Genomic DNA, 19,435 nt, shown 5'->3' on the forward strand with positions numbered 1-19,435 from the left:
GAAGCCTGCCAGACTGCGCAGCTGTCTGGTTCGCTAACAACATCTTGGGGACATTGAGAAAACGTCCCTGGGAATGCATTCCCCCCCCATTGCTTACCATTGGCTTTGTGATTTATAACAAACGTGCTTACTTTTTATTCGCTGGCTCTATTTGTTTGCCCCTTCCCTTGCCCAAAACCTATTTTCTGTATTCTTTCACCACTTCTGAACATATGTAAACAGGCCTTTAAACCTTGTTCTAATCTTTAAAGATTTGCTGTGCATTAAAAGATTGAGGTCAAGTGTCGGGACCAGTCTTTTAAGGTGCTTTGTGTTTGCTTTTCTTTCTCGGACTTCAAAACTTTGGGTGTGCTGAATGGTTTTTTTTTTTCTGCCACAGAACAAAATTAAAATGTGGGTAAACGGACTGGGCAGAAATTACAGAATACGGAAAGTACAAATGAAGCACATTTTTGTGTAATTCTAAAGTGTGGTGGAAACACATATCTTAATATGATCAAAACAAATTAATACACTAGGTGATGACATTTCCACACCTTATCGGCACTGCACTCTACGTCAATCCACTCTAATCTACTCTGAACCATTGCAATTACCGACACTGCAGTCGTGACACTTTACTTTATGCTACTGCACTCTGTGCACTCCCTCACTCCACGCCACTCTATTCCATTCTCCCCTGCACCGCTCTCCCCACTACACTGCTGCTCTCTGTACCAATCTATTCTGCTCTACTGCACTAATCTATTCTGCACAATTGCACAGTACGACACTATACAACACTGCTCTACGCCATATTACTGTACACCACTGCATTCTGTCACTTTACTCTTTGCACTAATTCACTCTACTCCACAGAAATTCACGCTACTTCTCTCTACACCCCTGTACTCTACCACACTACTCTGCACTACAGCTCTCCACTCTACACCATTGCACTATTCAGCACTTTACTCTGCACCACACTACTCTACTGTACTCTAGTTCACTCTATACTATGGCACACTACGACACCTTACACTGAAACACTCTATACTCTGGCCTTGAACTCTGCCAGTGCACTCTACTCTGCACCACTTTTTTCTATGCCACTCTATGCCAGTGCATTCTACGTTCCTCTAATGTACTATGCACCACTGCACTCTGACACTGCACTCTATACCACTTAAATATACGCCTCTCAACTCTACTATGCACCACTCTAATCTGCGCCACCCTGCTGTTCTGCGTCACCCTGTTCTTCTGCAACACTCCTCTATGCCACTCCACTCTGCGCCATTGTAAATAGGGAGAGAATGTGGCCTAACGGCCAGGGCTGTCAACTTCGGAGCTGGGAGTCCTGGTTCGAGTCTCTGGATCGGCTCAACATCCTGTGATTCCAAGCAAATAACTTAATCTCTAGGCGCCTGTAGGCAGCGCCTGGATACCCTCTTGGGTGATAAGCTGCGCTATACAAATTGAAGTATTTATTTCCCATCTATTCTGCAGTGCTGCACTCTACATCATTCTACTGTCACTTCACTTCACACCCTATCCAGCACCACTCCACCCTACCCTGCACCATTCCACTCTACCCTGCACCATTCCACTCTGCCCTGCACCATTCCACTCTGCCCTGCACCATTCCACTCTGCCCTGCACCATTCCACTCTGCCCTGCACCATTCCACTCTGCCCTGCACCATTCCACTCTGCCCTGCACCATTCCACTCTGCCCTAATTACTCTGTACTGCTCTACTCCAAACCAGTGCACCCTAAGTCACTCTACACAATGCCAGTGCACCCTACGTCACTGTACTCTGAAACAATCTACTCTGTGCTGCTCTACTCCAAACCAGTGCACCCTAAGTCACTCTACACAATGCCAGTGCACCCTACGTCACTGTACTCAAAACCAGTCCACTCTCTGCCAATCTACTAAAAGCCAGTGCATTCTACACCAATTCACTTGAGTCCACTCTTCAACACTTCCTGCCATAAGACTCCTCTTGTTGACTCTCTACTCCACTCTGACTTTCTACTTCACTCTTACGCTCTACAAAATTCCCTCTACACAACTTCATGCCACGTTACACCACTCTATTCTATAATGCACTGCTCCACTCGACTCCGACAATCCGTCACTCCACTCTACACCACTCGAATCGACAACGCTCTACTCCACTCGGTGGCATTCCACTCTCATACACTACTCCACTCTATGCCACTCCACTCTGTGCCACTCCAATCTTACAATGTATACCACTCTACACCACTAGACTCAACACTCTGCTATTCCACTCTTACACTACTCCATAACCATGTACTCTGCTATACATCACTCTACTGTACAACACTCTATGCAACACCCTCTCCACCACTCCACAACACTATGCTGCTCCACTCTGGACACTCTATACGCCTCTGATCTCAACTCCACTCTACATACTTCCACTTAACAACAGTCTACTTCCTCCATGACACGCCACAACTTGTACACCACTCCACGGCTCTCCACCTCATGCCACTCAATTCTACTGCACTCTATGCTACTTCATGAGTCTCTATGTCACTTCATTACTCTGTGCCACTCCATACATCTCAACTCTACTCCAATTTGACACTCTACTTCTCTCTCCTTTACCCCACTAATTTTTAGCCATGCTGAACAGCAGCCACGCTGGTTTAGAACACGGCTAAAACATATTGGCAAAGGCAATAGCTCTCGTGTAGGCGAGACCTATTGGCTTTGCCAAGGCTTTTTATATCGCGAAGTAACTACACTGACTTGTGCTGTACAATGTTGATGTCGCTGCCTACCTTCCATAGTAAGAACAACAGAAGATGGGTAGAATGCTGAACAAATGAAACATTCCCTCGTCACAGATCTGGTTTTAATCCATTGTTTTTTTGCTCATCGCCCCACCCCTGTTTGAACCTAGCTATATGCTAATCAGTCTGGACCCTGCAATAATGGTAACAGTCCAGCCCGAACTGCCAGGCCATATCCTCCCTGGACTGGAAACAAGCATCCTGGGACCGGTTTCGGGGTATCGCCGTCATCAGTCAGGCTAGCTTGAATCTAGTGACACAGTGAGCACGGCACTCATGTCTGGGCATACCCTTCTCACTTAAGGCGAAAAAAGCGAATAGAACAGATGATGGATGAATTGCTGAATAAATCAAGCATTCACTCCCAGCTACAGATCTGGGTTTAATTCAACGTTTTTTTTGCCCACCATGCCACCCCATATGGATATCTGCATATGGCTAGGTCCAAACTGTGGTGGGTTGGTGTGGGGAGCAAAAAACTATGGATTTAGGCCCTTATCTCTGTAGTAGGGGTGAAGTGTTTGACTTTCTCAACCATCAATTGTTCTTTTTACCATACCATAGCATCACTGTACAATTAAAAATGTGAATTTTGTTTCCTAAATAAAGTGTCTTCAACCAACACTTTTTAAAATAATATTGAAGTTACTGATCTTAGTATCTAATTTAAATTTAATTATTATGTCCAGTACATACATGCAAGACACACCCACTCCTGAGGTGACCTGTCCTCAGGACACCCCCGCGCCGTGCGGCCCTCCAGCTGTGTCTGTGCCCCCTCGTTGCTGCTCGTAGTGCCGTTTTGCGGTTTGTCCCCTCCTGTGCCCTGCTTTCTCCCTGCTCCTGCCTCTGCTGTGTTTTGTATCCTGTGCTGTTTTTTGCCTCTGTTTCTTGGTTCGTTGCCCCCCCCCCCCTCGCTGCTGCTCGTAGTGCCGTTTTGCAGTTTGTCCCTTCCTGTGCCCTGCTTTCTCCCTGCTCCTGCCTCTACTGTGTTTGTATCCTGTGCTGTTTTTTGCCTCGGTTTCCTGGTTTGTTGAGCCCCCCCCCCCACCCCTCGCTGCTGCTCGTAGTGCCGTTTTTCAGTTTGTCCCCTCCTGTGCCCTGTTATTTCCTGGTCTTGCCTCTACTGTATTCTGTATCTTGTGTTGGATTTTGACTCTAATTCTTGGTTCTTTGCCCCCCCCCCTGGTGTGGCCCCCGCACCCCGCTTCCCGCCGCCGTGACATCGCGGCCCGCCCCCTTATTTTATGTGTCCACCCCGCTCCCGCCTCCCAGCTGCCCCTCCCTCCCACTTCGCCTTAAATGGAGACTGCACGGACGCACAGCGGTCACGCGCAGCGGGTATGCCGATTGTGCGCCGAAGGCGCGTCAAAGGCAAGCCCGTCCGCACCCAGCGCCAGAACCCCTGGCCCCCGAGGATGCCAGCCCACATGACGGACTTACGCCGCCACCCTCAACGCACTCAACTCCGGCCGAAACCCTGCCTGCTGCCGAGCAAGCCCGAAACGCACACACGGACTCTTCACCTGCCAATCTTGCAAGTTCACCTGCCTCAGGACCTACACCGCTCCCGCCAAGCCGAGCCCCAGCAATAACCACCTCAAGTGCATCCTGCTCAACACCCGGTCCGTCCACAGCCGTTGAACTCTGGAACCTGCTCGACACAACAGCACCAGACGTCGCCTTCCTCACAGAAACCTGGATGAACGCCTCCTCACCGCCTGACATCGCCACAGCCATCCCGGACGGATACAAGATCACCCGGAGGGACTGCGTCAACCAGACGGGAGGGGGCATCTCCATTGTACACAAGAACACCATCCGCATCTCGACCAACTCAGACACCTTCACCGCCGCTGAACACCTCCTCTTCCAGATACACACCGACCCCAAGACGACCCTCAGAGGCACCCTCATCTACAGACCCCCGGGACCACGGACACCATTCAGCGAAGACATCGCAGACTTCATCAGCCCGCACGCCCTCCCCTCCGCTGATTACATCCTCCTTGGAGACCTCAACTTCCACCTGAAGAACAACAATGACAGCAACACCACCACCCTGCTGGACGACCTTGCCAACCTCTGACTCAAGCAACTGGTGAACACCCCCACCCACTACGCCGGCCACTCGCTTGACTCAGTCTTCTCAGCCAGCAAGCAGATCTCCTTCAGCCACTCCACCGGACTTCACTGGACTGATCACAGCTGCGTCCACTTCAGCTTCAGAAGAACCACGAGCCATCACCACCCGCAACAGGTTCCTCGCCGGAACTGGAGCAAGATCACCACCGAGCAGCTCACTGCCTCCCTCAGCCAGAACCCCCCCACCAGCACAACGGACCCCAACGAAGCAGCCAACAACCTCACACAGTGGCTGACCGCCTGCGCCAACAACCTTGCACCACTAAAGAACCCTCCTAGCAGACCCGGTAGCAAGAAAACCCCCTGGTTCACCCACGAACTCAAGGACTCCAAGAAGAACTGCCGCACCCTCGAGAAAGCCTGGCGCCACGACCATACCACAGACAATATGACCGCCCTCAAGCACGCCACCCGCAAGCACCACCAGCTGATCCTCGCCACCAAGAAGACAGCACTCAAAGAACGACTGGACAACACCTCCCACGACAGCAAGGAACTCTTCAGCATTGTCAAAGTTCTCCAACCCCAGCGCCGGAAACGACTTCACCCCCTCGCAAGACCTCTGCGACTCACTCGCCTGGTTCTTCCACCGCAAGATCACCGACATACACAACAGCTTCGGCGCACAGACCACGCACCCAGCCACCGAACCAACGCCCGCCACCACCACCCTCTGCAACTGGACCCCGGTCAGCACCGAAGACACCACCCGCACGATGAACACCATCCACTCCGGATCGCTAACCGACCCCTGCCCCCACCACGTCTTCAACAAGGCAGACTCCATCATCGCACCCCAACTCCGGGACATCATCAACACCTCCTTCCACACCGCCACCTTCCCGGAGAGCTGGAAGCACGCCAAGCTCTGCGCCCTCCTAAAGAAACCAACAGCGGACCCCACCGACCTCAAGAACTTCCGCCCCATCTCGCTCCTCCCTTTTCCTGCCAAAGTCATCGAGAAGACTGTCAACAGACAGCTCGACGCCTTCCTCGAGACGAATGGATCCCTCGACCCTTCCCAATCCGGTTTCCGAGCCAACCACAGCACCGAGACCGCCCTGATCGCAGCCACCAATGACATCAGATCCCTGCTCGACAACGGGGAAACAGCGGCCCTCATCCTCCTGGACCTCTCTGCAGTGTTCGACACTGCCTGCCACCACACCCTAGTGCAGCGCCTCAGGAACATCAGAATCCAAGAGAAGGCACTGGAGTGGATCATCTCGTTCCTCGCCGGAAGAACCCAGAGAGTCCGCCTCCCCCCGTTAAGATTCGCGGCCACCGAAGTCATCTGCGGCGTACCACAAGGATCACTCAGCCCAACCCTCTTCAACGTCTACATGAGCCCCCTCGCAGACATCGCACGCCAACACAACCTCAACATCCTCTCCTACGCTGACGATACCCAGCTGATCCTCTCACTCACCAACGACCCTGCCACCACCAGAGCCAGCCTACACGAAGGAATGAAAGACGTCACCGAGTGGATGAGAGCCCCTCTTAATCATAACTTTATTGTTTGTATTACTGAATCTACAGTCAAACTTTCTCTTGGTGCACATGCGTAGAACTACTTAATAAATAATTTTGGCAAAGAAGATGGATAACTATTAAGAAACTTTTCCTTAATGTGAACTTTGTGATTAGTCCTCTTGATTCATTTAAGTGAAAGTGGCACTGCACATTAAGTGACTAAACCCCTTGCTAATTCTCATATGACTAAATCAAATCTTTTTGCATTTTTTTTTTATCAGTTCGGCTAGCTCGAGTCATGAAATATCCCCACCTAAGAAAGAACTGGAGCTAAAAGTAGAATCCATGGAAAACCAGCTAAAACTATTCGTGCTAGAAAGGAATGCTGAAATAGAGCAAAGAGAAGCACTGGTAATGGAAAATTCATCTCTGCAACAGAGGATAACATCAAAAGAACAAGAAAATTGTGAAATTGTGAAAAAGCTCGAGATGACAATTGCTGAATTGGAACAAAAGCTTCTTGATGCTAATAAAACAAATGTAAGTGATTATAAGCCGAGCTGCCTCTCAGACTCGCCTGATCAATCATTGAAAAAACAGTGTCCTGATGCTTATGAAGAACGGGCCGTCCTAGAAGGAAAAAATCCAGAAATGGAAGGAGCATTGCATGATGACCAGGTGGTGGCATCTGAAGGAGAAAGTTGGCAGACTGAACTGCACAACAAACATGCAGAAGAGAAAATGGTGCTTGAACATAAAATTATGGATTTGGAAGACATGATTGAAAGGATGACCAATGTTCAAAGACATGATAGTGAAAAACAAAAGGTAAAGTTACTTTTAACTTTTCTAACTTCATTCTCCAGATACATTAATTAACACGACTGATAAAATAACTTTACTTTAATTCTGTTTTTAGTCAAATTGCATGCAGGCGAGACTATCTGCATGCCTTTCTAATGTGGTGATCTGTTTTATGGATCATACTCTGCACTCACTCGATACAAGCACTCCCATTCCTATTTCTTTTTTTAAAAAAGTGTCCTTTTATTTTCTTGTAATTTGTAAATATTCTGTGTTAATCATGCTATTAACAAGCTAAGAAATAACTCGGATTTACTCAGCACTAGTGGCTAATTGTGCTTAGCTTCCCAATTGTGACCTTTACATGTGCGTATTCAGTACGACTTGGCCCATCCTTCCTGCTCGTATGTACACCTGTACGCCCCACTAGTTCCCATTTTTTTCTTTAAAGAGTGTGCATCGGAATTTGCTAGTCTCAAGCACAGCCATTCTTGATGCAAGACCTTGGCCATGATGATCTAATTTCTTTTATGCAGTGCCTGTCATCACTTAGACTCTAGCATTGACTTCCAAATAATCTGCATTTCGTGGTTGAGTTACCTGGTGCATGTCTGCTCTATGGGCTGTTATTGTTACAAGGTCCCTCGAGGTCCACTGGCTTGCATGCCAAGCAAGGGTGCAACAGGCCTGCATGAGACCTTGAGTTCCTTTATTCGGGTAGAGAGTCTAGGAAAGAGTACGTTTCTGTGCTGGGTGCTGTCACAAATACCTTTTTTGCTGGTGAAGTAGCATGTCTCCCTACTCAGTCTCCCAGTTGTAGGTGAAACCTATTTGCTACTTGATGGTGAATGCAAGTAACCCCTGGAAAGGTATTTATATTTGGGGAAAGGCACTTTGTCTTTAATGCAGTAGCAAATAACCTCTTTAAGTTGGATTCTGCTATTTTCCTAGGAGTGGGTACCCCCTGGTGACAGGATTGTTTTGCAATTAAATATTTGTTTTGCAGTACAGATACTGTTTAACGTTAATTCAAGAACAATTCATTAATTGCCTGAATGTGTGAGTCTCCAGCACCAGAGGATCGCAAGTATCTGCTGAGTAGAGTGCTGCAGATCAGTTTTACGAAGAGATCAAGCAGGCTTCTTCCAGTTAAAGGGAACAAATGTGCCCCTGTGACCATAACCACTCCCACAAGGCAGTTCCATTTTCTAATGACGATTCTTTAACTGCTTTGCCATGCAATTGGTTGTTGAGGGGAGGTCCCAACCAGTAAGCCACGCCACAAGCAGAGTAGGAGGCTTCCACTCCTGATTTTGAGTACTTAACTGATCTACAGCCATTCCCTGCAGATAGAAACAGCACAAGCATCTGAGTTATTCATCCAGACACCCAATTACAGCAACCCTAGAGGTTACTTTGAATGAGGACTTGCCACTATTCATTGATGTAATTGCAAGACTGTAGAGTGTCTGTCTCAGAACTGGTGGTTCGTCTCCTCATAGCTCTGTTGCTGGTTTCTTCCCCAACTAGAACCACTCAGAGATAGTGGAATCCACTACAGCAGTTCAGATTTATCTAATCTATTGGACAAGGAGTGACTGTTCAAGGAGCTATCAAGCACCCTGAATATAAAGTTAATCCTGAATGCAGGCTGTGTGGCAGTCCTGTTCTCCCTCCTTAGCTTGGCCTACTTTGATGCTTTGAGAGCAAAGCTGAGGGCTGTAGACTTATGGAACCCACCCTTAGTCTTCAGCCTACCCTACAATGGCAGCTCTTGAAACCTCTGGGTGAGCACTAGGCACCAGTACAGCAATGTGGCACTGCAGAAAAAGAATACCAAGTGACAAAAACGAATTGAGGGAAACTTGAGATACAAATTTGTAAAAATGTAAGCAAAAATCTTAGTGCCAATGTTAGTCTATAGAAGAGGTAGACCAGGTGCTAGGTGCCATTTTGAGGCTGGTGGAGGCCTGGTTGGATTTAAGAAGTGGATTGGTCCTGGTCAAAGACTGAAAGTCAAAAAGCTTCAAAAAATGTATAAGTCCCAATGCACTCAAGGAGTTTGCCACTTTTATAGAGGAAAACTCCTCCCTGAGCAGGCCGCAACTAAAACTGTAACTGCTCCCATTGGGCTTAAGGCCAGATACTCGAAGCTGGTTTGTATCTATGGAGCTTTGGTCTCTTGTTGGTCTCTATGGAGAGTTGGAGATTTGCTCCTGTGCTCTTTATCTAAAACACTTGGCTTCTCTCTTGCACATCTTACTGCTACACCTCAGACGCCTCTGCTGGCGCATTGTTTCCCCAGGTCCTTGCACACTTGTAGTAAGTGTTCCCATTAGCCCTTTTAACAAGACTCTTACCTTTCCAGTGTCTTCTCATGTCTGATCTGATATGTAGACCAAGCTCTTTGCTCCCCCTTCACTTATCCTTCTCCAGCCCCTTTCGGGCTTAGTGCTTGTAGTTCTGTACAAAGCTGTTTACAATTGCTATGCGAAAATTGATTGTTTTGTAATTGTTACTTCACCAGCACATGTGAACGAAAAAGAAAACGGAAGGGGAAAGGCGGAATGTGCCTGTTGCATACTTTTCCCAGGCTATTTCCTGATGGTATATTTATTACAAAAACCAGGCATACATAATCTTGTTTCTGATTCCCCCTACACGTTATATTTAATTACATAACCGGCTTTATGAGATTTTCTGTTACCAGCTAAGCTGGTCTTTGTGGAATCTTAGACCGTATGATTTATTGGAGAGTTAAAGGGTTTGAGACATCAGTTGACAGTATCTGCTAATGGATAATTCGCTAAAGCCCTGACGAGGATTAGAGGGTTGCTTAACATCTCAGTTGAAACACCATTAATATCCTGGTTAACCTGATGGTGCTGTACTGTTGTTAAACTTTAAAATCCCATCATGTAATTATAGATTCCTTTTACATAGTGGTTTATATAAGGGTTTGGCTTATTATCTAAGCACCGGAGGCCTTGGGTAATAACGTTTTCCCAAGGGAACACATTATGGTTACATGAAGTGGCAATTAGAATTGCAGCAACTGTTGTCTCTGCTCGGAAATTCCAAAAGTACCAACTCAGCCCAGCAACACCATGTCTTTTCAGGTCTAAGACCCATCTTTTACTCCATATTCAACTTCTTAAACTTCTCTAGCCACACCCAGCGCTGTCCCTTGTCCCTTGTCTTGCAAGCAATCTTACCCTCACCTCCTTCATAGATCTAGTTCAGAGTAGAACTCCACCAGCTTGCTACTAAGACCCGGACATATTCCCCTCCCTTAACCACCTTCCCTATGTAAACCCTCTGCCATCTCTCTAGTGCGAACTTCTATTTCCCTCACTAACTACAATTCTAGCGTCTAAATTATTCTTCTACAGCCACCTGCATCACCCTAGCTCCACATGACATGCAATCCTGCAAACGATCAATGCCTCACACGCTGACACCCCTGCATCCCAAAATGTGAACCCATGAATGTTTGATGGCTCCCTTTGTAACCCAATGCAAAAAGAACAATTAATGGACATAATGCAGAACTATGTCCTACATTCACTCCAGTACAGAGATCCGGGCATAATCCATTGATGTATTTTTTTTTTTATTTTTTTTGCTCACTATGCATTCCAGTTTGGACCCAGCCATATGCAAATCAGTCTTCACCCTGTGCCCCATGGGCACAGTCCAGCCCGATCTGCCAGGCCAGGTCCTTCCTGGACTGGTAACAAGCATCCTAGGACCGTTTTCAGCCCTAATGAGCCAGGTTAGATTCATTACAGTGGCATGGAGAGCACGGGACCCACGTCTGGGCATACCAGTCCCACTCGGGGTGACAAATGCAAAAAGAACAATTAATGGACGGAATGCAGAACAATGTCATACATTCACCCCCGCAAAGAAACAGAAGAGGGGCCCTGAGAACACTAGTTCTGGGGAAATTCCAATCCAGGGAGAATACAATGAGAACATTAACGAATACCCCCACTACAAGCAATTTAGTAATGACTCCAAATATAAAAATGTCACCCACAGAAAGACTAATATCACAGTTATTTATTCATCACATTTTCAAAGTTCATTGCTTTTTTATTAAAAAAAAAAAAAAATGTTATACATAAATATTTTTGGTACATGTGTGAACACATGATAAAAAACATTCATGTATACAATGAACAAATAACCACAAGACAGAAGAGCCCTGAAAAAAAGAATTATCAAAGCTATACAAATGACTAACTTACGCATAGACCGAGACTAAGTGAAAATTTTAAAAATAAACGACAAACCAATATTATTTTACAGAGACTACACAAACAATGCACTACATATCACAAATATGACAAAGGTGAAAGTACTGATGCGTGTTTGGGAAATGCCTCTGCTTGAGACTTCCTTCATCAGGGCGCAGACTTCATCATTTTAGTTTTGCATAGTGAATCTTTCTGGATTCACTATGCTGTGCATTTTTTAGCATTCTAGTGGTTGGGTCCAGAATCTTAGTATTTAAAAAAAAAAAAAAAAAAGTGTAGCCCAGGTGGGCGTCAACGTCCCGTTTGGTGTCCTTCCTCTGACATCAGCACGCTTCCTGCGGAAGCTCCCACCTTTAGGCACCATCTTCAGATTCTTTTTTTCTGCCGTTGGGTCTGGATCGTCACTGAGAGGTTCTAGAGTTTTGGGAGAAAAGGAGAAGAAAAAGACAGAAAAGCACCGAAAAAAATTGGAGAATACATCTCGCTATCAAGACCACTGAACTGGGACGAAGAAGGAGGAGAATATCGAAGACTTCAACGTCCAACGGAGAATGCGCGTACAGCAGGCCCCCTGAGCGCAGGAATGGACAAAACACCCTTTAAATTGTGCCGTAATTGCCACCACAAATACGCGCAGAAGGACCAGCATCCGGTTGGAAACCTCTGCCTGCCGGTCGACCACGAGAGCAAGGATTGCAATGCTTGCTGGGCTTTTACCCCGAAGACCCTCTGGATAAGAGAAAGACGGAGGAGAGCCAACTACAACATGCAAGGCCACGGTCAAGCTCCGTCGCTCCGGGTCTTGGGCCTCTCCGTTGGGGAAAAGGACAGCATCGCCGAGGGACCTGATGACTGCACGGTCGTAGAGACCGATACGAAAACCACAAAGGAGGTAAGACCCTTTAGACCCCGACAGACTCTCGAAAAACAGTCAAAGTCCTCGAAAGGTGCACTGGCGCCGAAACATTAGTCGGACGCAGCTGCAACCAGGGACAAACAGCCCAGCGGATCCTTCGAAAGGGACTCCCAGTCGGTGAAAATCCAAGACCAGCCTAGGTCCCCAAAAAGGCACTCTCGACGCTGAAGAAAAAAAAAAAAGACACAAAGGCAGCATCGACATCGAAGAGATCGTCTGAAAGCCTAGACGCCGAACAGGCGGCCGAGATGAAGAGAAGGCTCAAGGCCGAAATGGACAGTATCCTGCAAAGGAAAAAGGAATTCGACGAATGGATGAAAAGGTTCACCATCCCGCCGAAGCCGAGGACGAAGATAGTTGAGGCCAAGGAAGAAGAGGAGTTAGATGCCAAAGAGCCGCTAAAAACTCCAGAGCCCCAGGAATACCAAGAGGAAAAGGGCCTGTACTATTATGAGGGAGAAGGTGAGGAAGACAAGCAAACAAGTTTGGGGTCGGCCTCCTCGGTGGTGCAGGACATGGATTGGCAGGATCTCGATGCCGAAAGCCTGGAAGAGGCCGTTGAGACATATCCCTCGAGGCCTTTGCCGCCAGATGACATTGGCATCTACAATATGGTCATTGGAAATACGGCAGCAGCATATGGGGTAAAACTGGAGGAAGAGAAGCCAAAAGCCTGCTTTCTCTTAGAGACCCTGCACCCCACTCAAACTAGAAGCCAATTTCTCACCATGCTCCCAAGTGTCCTCGACCAGGGAAGGGAAGCTTTCAAGAAACCAGCAAGGTGCAGGTCTGTCACACCTAGGACAGAGAAGAAATATAAATACTCCTCTAAGGACCCACCATACATCCAGGGATCCGTCACGGCTGACTCCATCATTGCAGCAACAGCCAGAAAGAGGGCCAACATTCCCAAAAACTCAGGCTCACCTCAAGACAAGGAAAGTAAGAAGATAGACTCATTGGAAGAAAAGTAGAGAGGAATGCAGCAATCCACTGGCGCATTGCTAACTCTAATGCCCTACTCAACAGGCATGCGTACCAGCATGGGAGGAGGTTGGACAGCTACTCAAACACTCGACTCTTGACTATTTTGAACAGTGAAGAGGTCTGTCTCTAATCAAATGCTCAGACATCTCCTCATCCAAATTCTAGCCATTTGGCATTTAGCTATTTAACATGATTATATACTGTGATTCTAATCTCCTCATTCTTTGTTCCCTGTTTCTGCACCTCACATTTTTTGGGTCAGATTCTGTCATATAATAGACTAAGTCAGCTTCATTACCACCATGCTTCTCAAGGATATGGTGGGCAACAGGGTAGATTTTATCATCATTGGTTATTGCCCTTAGATGCTGTAAAATTCTTACATGCACCATATGAATTGTATTACCTACATAGATCTTTGGGCATTAGCACTGTAATATGTACACAACACAATCACTTCTACAATTGTAGGCATTGTGTATTTTCAGCAGGGTGTTCATTAATAATTTTAACACTATTTCTTCACCCTTTGATTCTTTATTTTCCTGGGGACACATACCTGCTTCTAAACACGTCCTGACCTGTCCTGACCCCCCGCACAGCCGATTAAGCGCTGTTGCGGTAGGGGGCACAGGGAACCGCCATCTTGGGGGTAGGACAGGTCGGCGGTCTAGCTTTCGCTGCCTCCCGACCGCCCAGAGTCTTTAAATTGCGCTGGTATGTGCCGCGCAGTGTTGGTACTCCCCTTAGGCAGAAAGCCGGGGGATTAGGAACTAGGATTAAAGCTCTTGCTTGAATCGCTTTTACGAGCCCTGCAGAATAATTTTAAACAAATTGCGCGTCGCTGATAATTTTAACACGATTTCTTCACCCTTTGATTCTTTATTTTCCTGGGGACACATACCTGCTTCTAAACACGTCCTAACCCCCCGCACAGCCGATTAAGCGCTGTTGCGGTAGGGGGCACAGGGAACCGCCATCTTGGGGGTAGGACAGGTCGGCGGTCTAGCTTTCGCTGCCTCCTGCCCTCCTCTTGCTCTTTAAATGGCGGCATGGGTTCGTCCGCGCAGCGGGTGGGGGCAGCGGGCGGGCGCAGCGGGCGTGCCGTCTGCGCCCGACCCGCACCTAGCGCCATTACCCCTGGTTCATATTGCTCCGGAACCCCGCTCCAACGGGTCTTCAGTCGTGATCAGCTGCTGAAGCTTAATCCCGGTACTGATAAAGAGGGCTGTACTATTCTCAGGCCAGACACTTAGGGCCTGATAAGACCGCATTGGTGTTCATCCTGTTTGTTACCACTCCCTCTGTTTACCTGGGAGCGGGTCCGGTCATTCCATAGGACCTTCTCTATTAGAGAGGTTCGAGGAGAGCACAAAACCAACTGCCTCCTGATTAACGCAAGATCTTTAGTAAAACATAGTGTGGAGTGTTCGGAACTCATTCAGGATAGAAATATAAATATTGCCTTTATCACAGAGACTTGGACTGATGCAGCTTCTGGGCCAGACCTAGCCAAAGCAACCCCACCCAACTACTTGAACTTTGTTCTGGACAGGCCAGGGAAAAGGGGAGGGGGCCTGGCTATTATCTCGGGCCTCTATTAAAGGTTCCTTTCAGCCTATGGTGCTAAAAACATGTGAAGCCATGGGATTTAAGCTCCAGTTATCTAACCATCAGTCCATTAAAGGTTGTCTTCTCTATAGGCCTCCGGGGGCAAGGGCCCGGTTCCTCGAAGAGATGAATAATATCCTTGAGGAAGCCCTGTGCGCAAACTCGTTTATAGCCCTAGGTGATTTTAATTTCTACCCAGAGGACAGTACTGATCCTGACACGCTCCCATTATCTGAAGCAATGCACAGGGTAGGACTTACTCAGCTGGTCAAGGGAGCGACACACCTAGCGGGACACGCGCTAGATGGAATTTTCGCAAACAATCCTGACCTAAGATCTGTAAAGGACGAACCCATGACCTGGACAGATCATGCTGCAGTGCTTTTAAACATCTTCAGCCCTCCGGTGCGTAAGTCTACGCGTGATGGGAATACAGTAATGACTTGTAGGCCTAGGAAAAAACTGGAGGGCACTGCTCTTGAGGAGCTTCTGGTGTCCTCTAGGACAATGCTGCCAATAGATGTGAACAGAGCGGCGGCCAGGTACACGGAATGGATTGATCAGGCCTGTTGTACTTTAGCCCTGCCGAAAGTATGCCACTTGATGAGATCGGCCCCGTCAGCCCCATGGTTTACAGATGAGCTTAGATATGCTAAAATTGTCTGTAAGAAGCTGGAGCGCATCTGGCGCTCCAACTATAATGATACAGACAAGGTCAGATTGAAAGCTGCACTAAGGATGTATAAGGATCTTCTAAGGCAGGCTAAGACTTCCTATTATACAGATCGGATCGAGAGGGCAAAGAATTCTTCTAGAGAACTCTTCGATACCGTTGCTGGCTTGGCCACTCCCAAGACAGTGACTGTTCCTCCTATTCTAGAACTCTGTGAGTTTCTAGCTAAATTCTTTCTTAATAAAGTCCAGGCTATTTTTACCACTCTTGAGCCACAGGTCGCCCTGAGTTTATCAGAGGATTCTCACAGGTCTCCAGTGAGTATTCCTCAAGAAGAGAAATTGCTGGCGTTTGAACCAGTACATACTACAGACATCCTCAGACTACTGCAATCTACTAACTCGGGTTCCCCTTTTGACCCCTGTTCAGTGTCAGTAGCAAAGTTGGCAGCCCTCCCAATTGCAGATACTCTCGCTGGGCTGTTTAATCAGATTTTTGATGTGGGTGACTTTCCTACATGCTGGAAACAGGCCTCCATCTTTCCTTTGCTCAAGAAGCCCACACTGGATATTACTGATCCAAACAGCTACAGGCCCATCGCCAGAATGCCGCTCCCTGCCAAACTAATCGAGAAGGCCATGAACCTCCAACTATCTGCCTTCCTGCGCTTAACACAGGGCTTGGACCTAGTCCAACATGGGTTTAGGGAAGGCCACAGTACTGAGACCGCCTTGATCAAATCCAAGGAGGAGATCAGGAAGGCTCTTGATGCAGGAGGCCAAGCTGTTCTGGTCCTTCTCGACTTATCCGCGGCCTTCGACGCGGTCCACCACAAGGTGTTGGTGGACCGTTTAGAGGACTGCGGGATTCAGGGGAAGGCACTGAGTATCCTGAAAGCCTTTTTGAGGAACAGTGTTCAGGTGGTGGCAATGGGACAGTTCGAGTCTAAGCCTTTCGAACTTTCAGGGGGGGTCCCTCTGGGATCCCCCCTAAGCCCCACCCTATTCAACCTTTGTTTCCTCTCTTGCCCCGGTGATCCGATCCGATCGAGTTAACATCGTATGCCGATGATACCCAGATTGTGGTATCATTGCTCCCGGGGAAAAATCTAGGCGTTGCCGCCAGGTTTCAAGATTGTATGAAAGCAGTCCGCATCTGGATGGAAAAAAGCTGCTTAAAACCGAACTCCTCTAAAACTGAGGTGCTACTTTTTGGGCAGAATACCAATCTTTGGGCCCTGAATGGTGGCCGGAAGATATGGGATCCTACCCCTCCCCCACTACAAAGGTTAAGAACTTAGGAGTAATCATTGATGACCAACTCTCCTATAAACCCCAAGTAAATGCGCTTTCATCATCCTTCCACTGGACCTTGAAAATTATCAGGAAAATCCTTCAATTTTTACCAGTAGGGAGCAGAAAGACGGTGTTGTCAGCCCTAGTGCTTTCCCGCCTCGAATATTGTAACAGTCTACTACTTGAGGCTCACCAGGGTCTGCCTAATAAGCTGCAGATACTACAAAACGCGGCGGCCCGTCTTATTCTTGGCCTGCCGAAATTCGCCTCCGTTTCCAGGGAGTAGGATAAGCTGCATTGGCTCCCGGTGCGGAAGCGGATCAGGTTCAAGTCTCTATGCATTGTTTTTAAAGCGCTCCATGGAATGGGTCCAAAATTCCTCCAGCAGCTCTTACAATGGTATACACCGGAAAGACAATTAAGATCAGCTAACTTGGGGCTGATCAAGACTGCCCGCATTAGGAAGGTGCGTTGGGGGGGCCGAAGCTTCGTGAGAGGGGCAGCAATGGCTTGGAATGCTCTTCCTTTAGCTTTAAAGCAAAGCCCTAACCTCTTGGCATTTCGAAAAACTTTGAAAACTTGGCTATTCTCGAGCTAGATCTGAGATCATAAACCTAGGGAGTTACCACTTTAGCGCCAGGACACCGGTTGGTATTAGCGCGCTCTATAAATGGTATAAATAAATAAATAAAATTAGTGGTTGTTAGAATTGGGGGTCTCTGGTTGGCGCAAGTATTCATTTGTGACAAGCAGGGACCCTCTCCTCGAAGTCGGGGCGAAGGATGACCCCTTAGTATTACCCTTGCTCACCCTCTAGGTGCGTGGCGTGAGCAGCCCAGGCTATTCTTCAGGCGTTTCTGAGTTAAGCATTTGTAATCACACACAGTTATTGTACTAATCCCCCCACAAATGGACACCAGGCTTGGAATATGTAGAAATAAGTCTTCTTTATATAAAAATATATCTGAGCAGTTAAGACTTATCACAAGACCAATATAACGATTTTTAAGTAGGCCACAAGATTGTAAATAGGCAAGCGTTTCTTAGTTACAGTTTAAAATGTTTAGTCTTAGTCTCCTTTACTTCTAAACAGTTCTCTTAGTTTTCTGGGTATTTCCCTTCTTAAACCACCTAACCCCCGTGTCTGTTCTTTTGGGGTAAGGTGGGATTGACCTGTATGTTTTCAGCGCTCCGCTGCGCTTCGTACAGTGTGGTTTCTGGTTGCCCTACCGCGACTCACGCATCTCGCGGTGCGGGTTGAATGGAGACCAGAGAGGGGCCTCGTGAAACCCAGGGCCTTTTCCGGAGGTGGGGGCTCTCGGCTGCAGTGAGGAGCAGGGAGGCGATGAGGAGCCTCTAGAAACCCAGGGCCATTTCCGGAGGTGGGGGCTCTCGAGCCTCGAGAAACCCAGGGCCTATTCCTGAGGTGGGGGCTCTCGGCTGCAGTGAGGATCAGGGAGGCGATGAGAGGAGCCTCTAGAAACCCAGGGCCTTTTCCGGAGGTGGGGGCTCTCGGCTGCAGTGAGGAGCAGGGAGGCGGTGAGAGGAGCCTCGGGCCAAGCGCACAGGAAAGGTAATGCGCTCCGAATACAAAGGCTTCAGTTCCCCAAATGTGCTTCCAATTCGGATCAGATTCAAATAGCAAGTGCACACTTTACTTTAGACTGGGAAAAAAGGACGTTGCGGGCCCCGAGCCTGTGGTGTGCACAGTACCTTTAACTTTGTGAGGCGGGGCGCACAGCGGCTCTGGGCACAGGGCGAGGCTGGTGTCCGAGGCGTCCGGTCTTCGTTGGGTCTGTCCTTTTGGATCCTTGGTCACGGTGGGAGCATCAGCAGGAGCATGGGGGGCCCTTCAGTGAGCCTCCAGCGGCGAGGTGGCAGGGGCGGCCTGGCACAGCGGGGGAAGAGCGGCTCAACAGAGCGGGGCTCTCTCCCGGCGGGAACGGTCAGGCGGCAGTAGACCCGGCCAAGAAGGGGCTGTGGGGGCACCAGGGTCACGGCTCCGGCGGGGAAGAAATCCTCACGGCGATCACAGACGGGCAAAGCACAGGTTGAGCCAGATGGTCCTGTGGCTCAAGTCAGGGGGCAAGCTCAATCAAGCCCTTGGAGAAAGTTTCAGCACAAGTCTGCAAAGCCTTTTCAGCAAGTCCTTTCCTCTCCTTCCTCAGCAAGGCAATCAGCAGGCCAGTCCTTCCAGCGTCTTCTTCTCCTTCTAGTTGGGCAGAGGTTCTTTGTGGGAAACAGGATTCTGATTTACAAGGAGCAGGGCTCCTACTTTTATACAGCATTTTCTTTGTACTTGCAGGCCAGGGGGGGCCTCTGCATAACTTCTTTCAGTCTCTGAGCACTTTGTTGGGTGTACTCTGGTCTCTTCTTTCAGTGTGAGGGGCAGGCACATCAGACGCTCCACAGGAGGTGGAGCCGGCATTATGGGGACAGGGGCAGCCAGGATGAC

At 48.3% G+C, this 19,435-nt stretch overlaps 1 protein-coding gene across 1 annotated transcript in view; it reads left to right on the forward strand.

The window, feature by feature from the left end:
- CENPE (centromere protein E) overlaps window positions 1-19,435 on the forward strand; it is a 1,817,274-nt gene that overhangs the window by 382,279 nt on the left and 1,415,560 nt on the right. Inside the window, exon 16 of the mRNA XM_086962044.1 lies at window positions 6,714-7,260. Coding sequence (XP_086818170.1) covers window positions 6,714-7,260 — 547 coding nt within the window. The remainder of the gene's footprint in view (window positions 1-6,713; window positions 7,261-19,435) is intronic.

This window comes from Lissotriton vulgaris, chromosome 3_1, assembly GCF_964263255.1.
Source record: "Lissotriton vulgaris chromosome 3_1, aLisVul1.2, whole genome shotgun sequence".
In the NCBI taxonomy this organism is placed as follows: Eukaryota; Metazoa; Chordata; class Amphibia; order Caudata; family Salamandridae; genus Lissotriton; species Lissotriton vulgaris.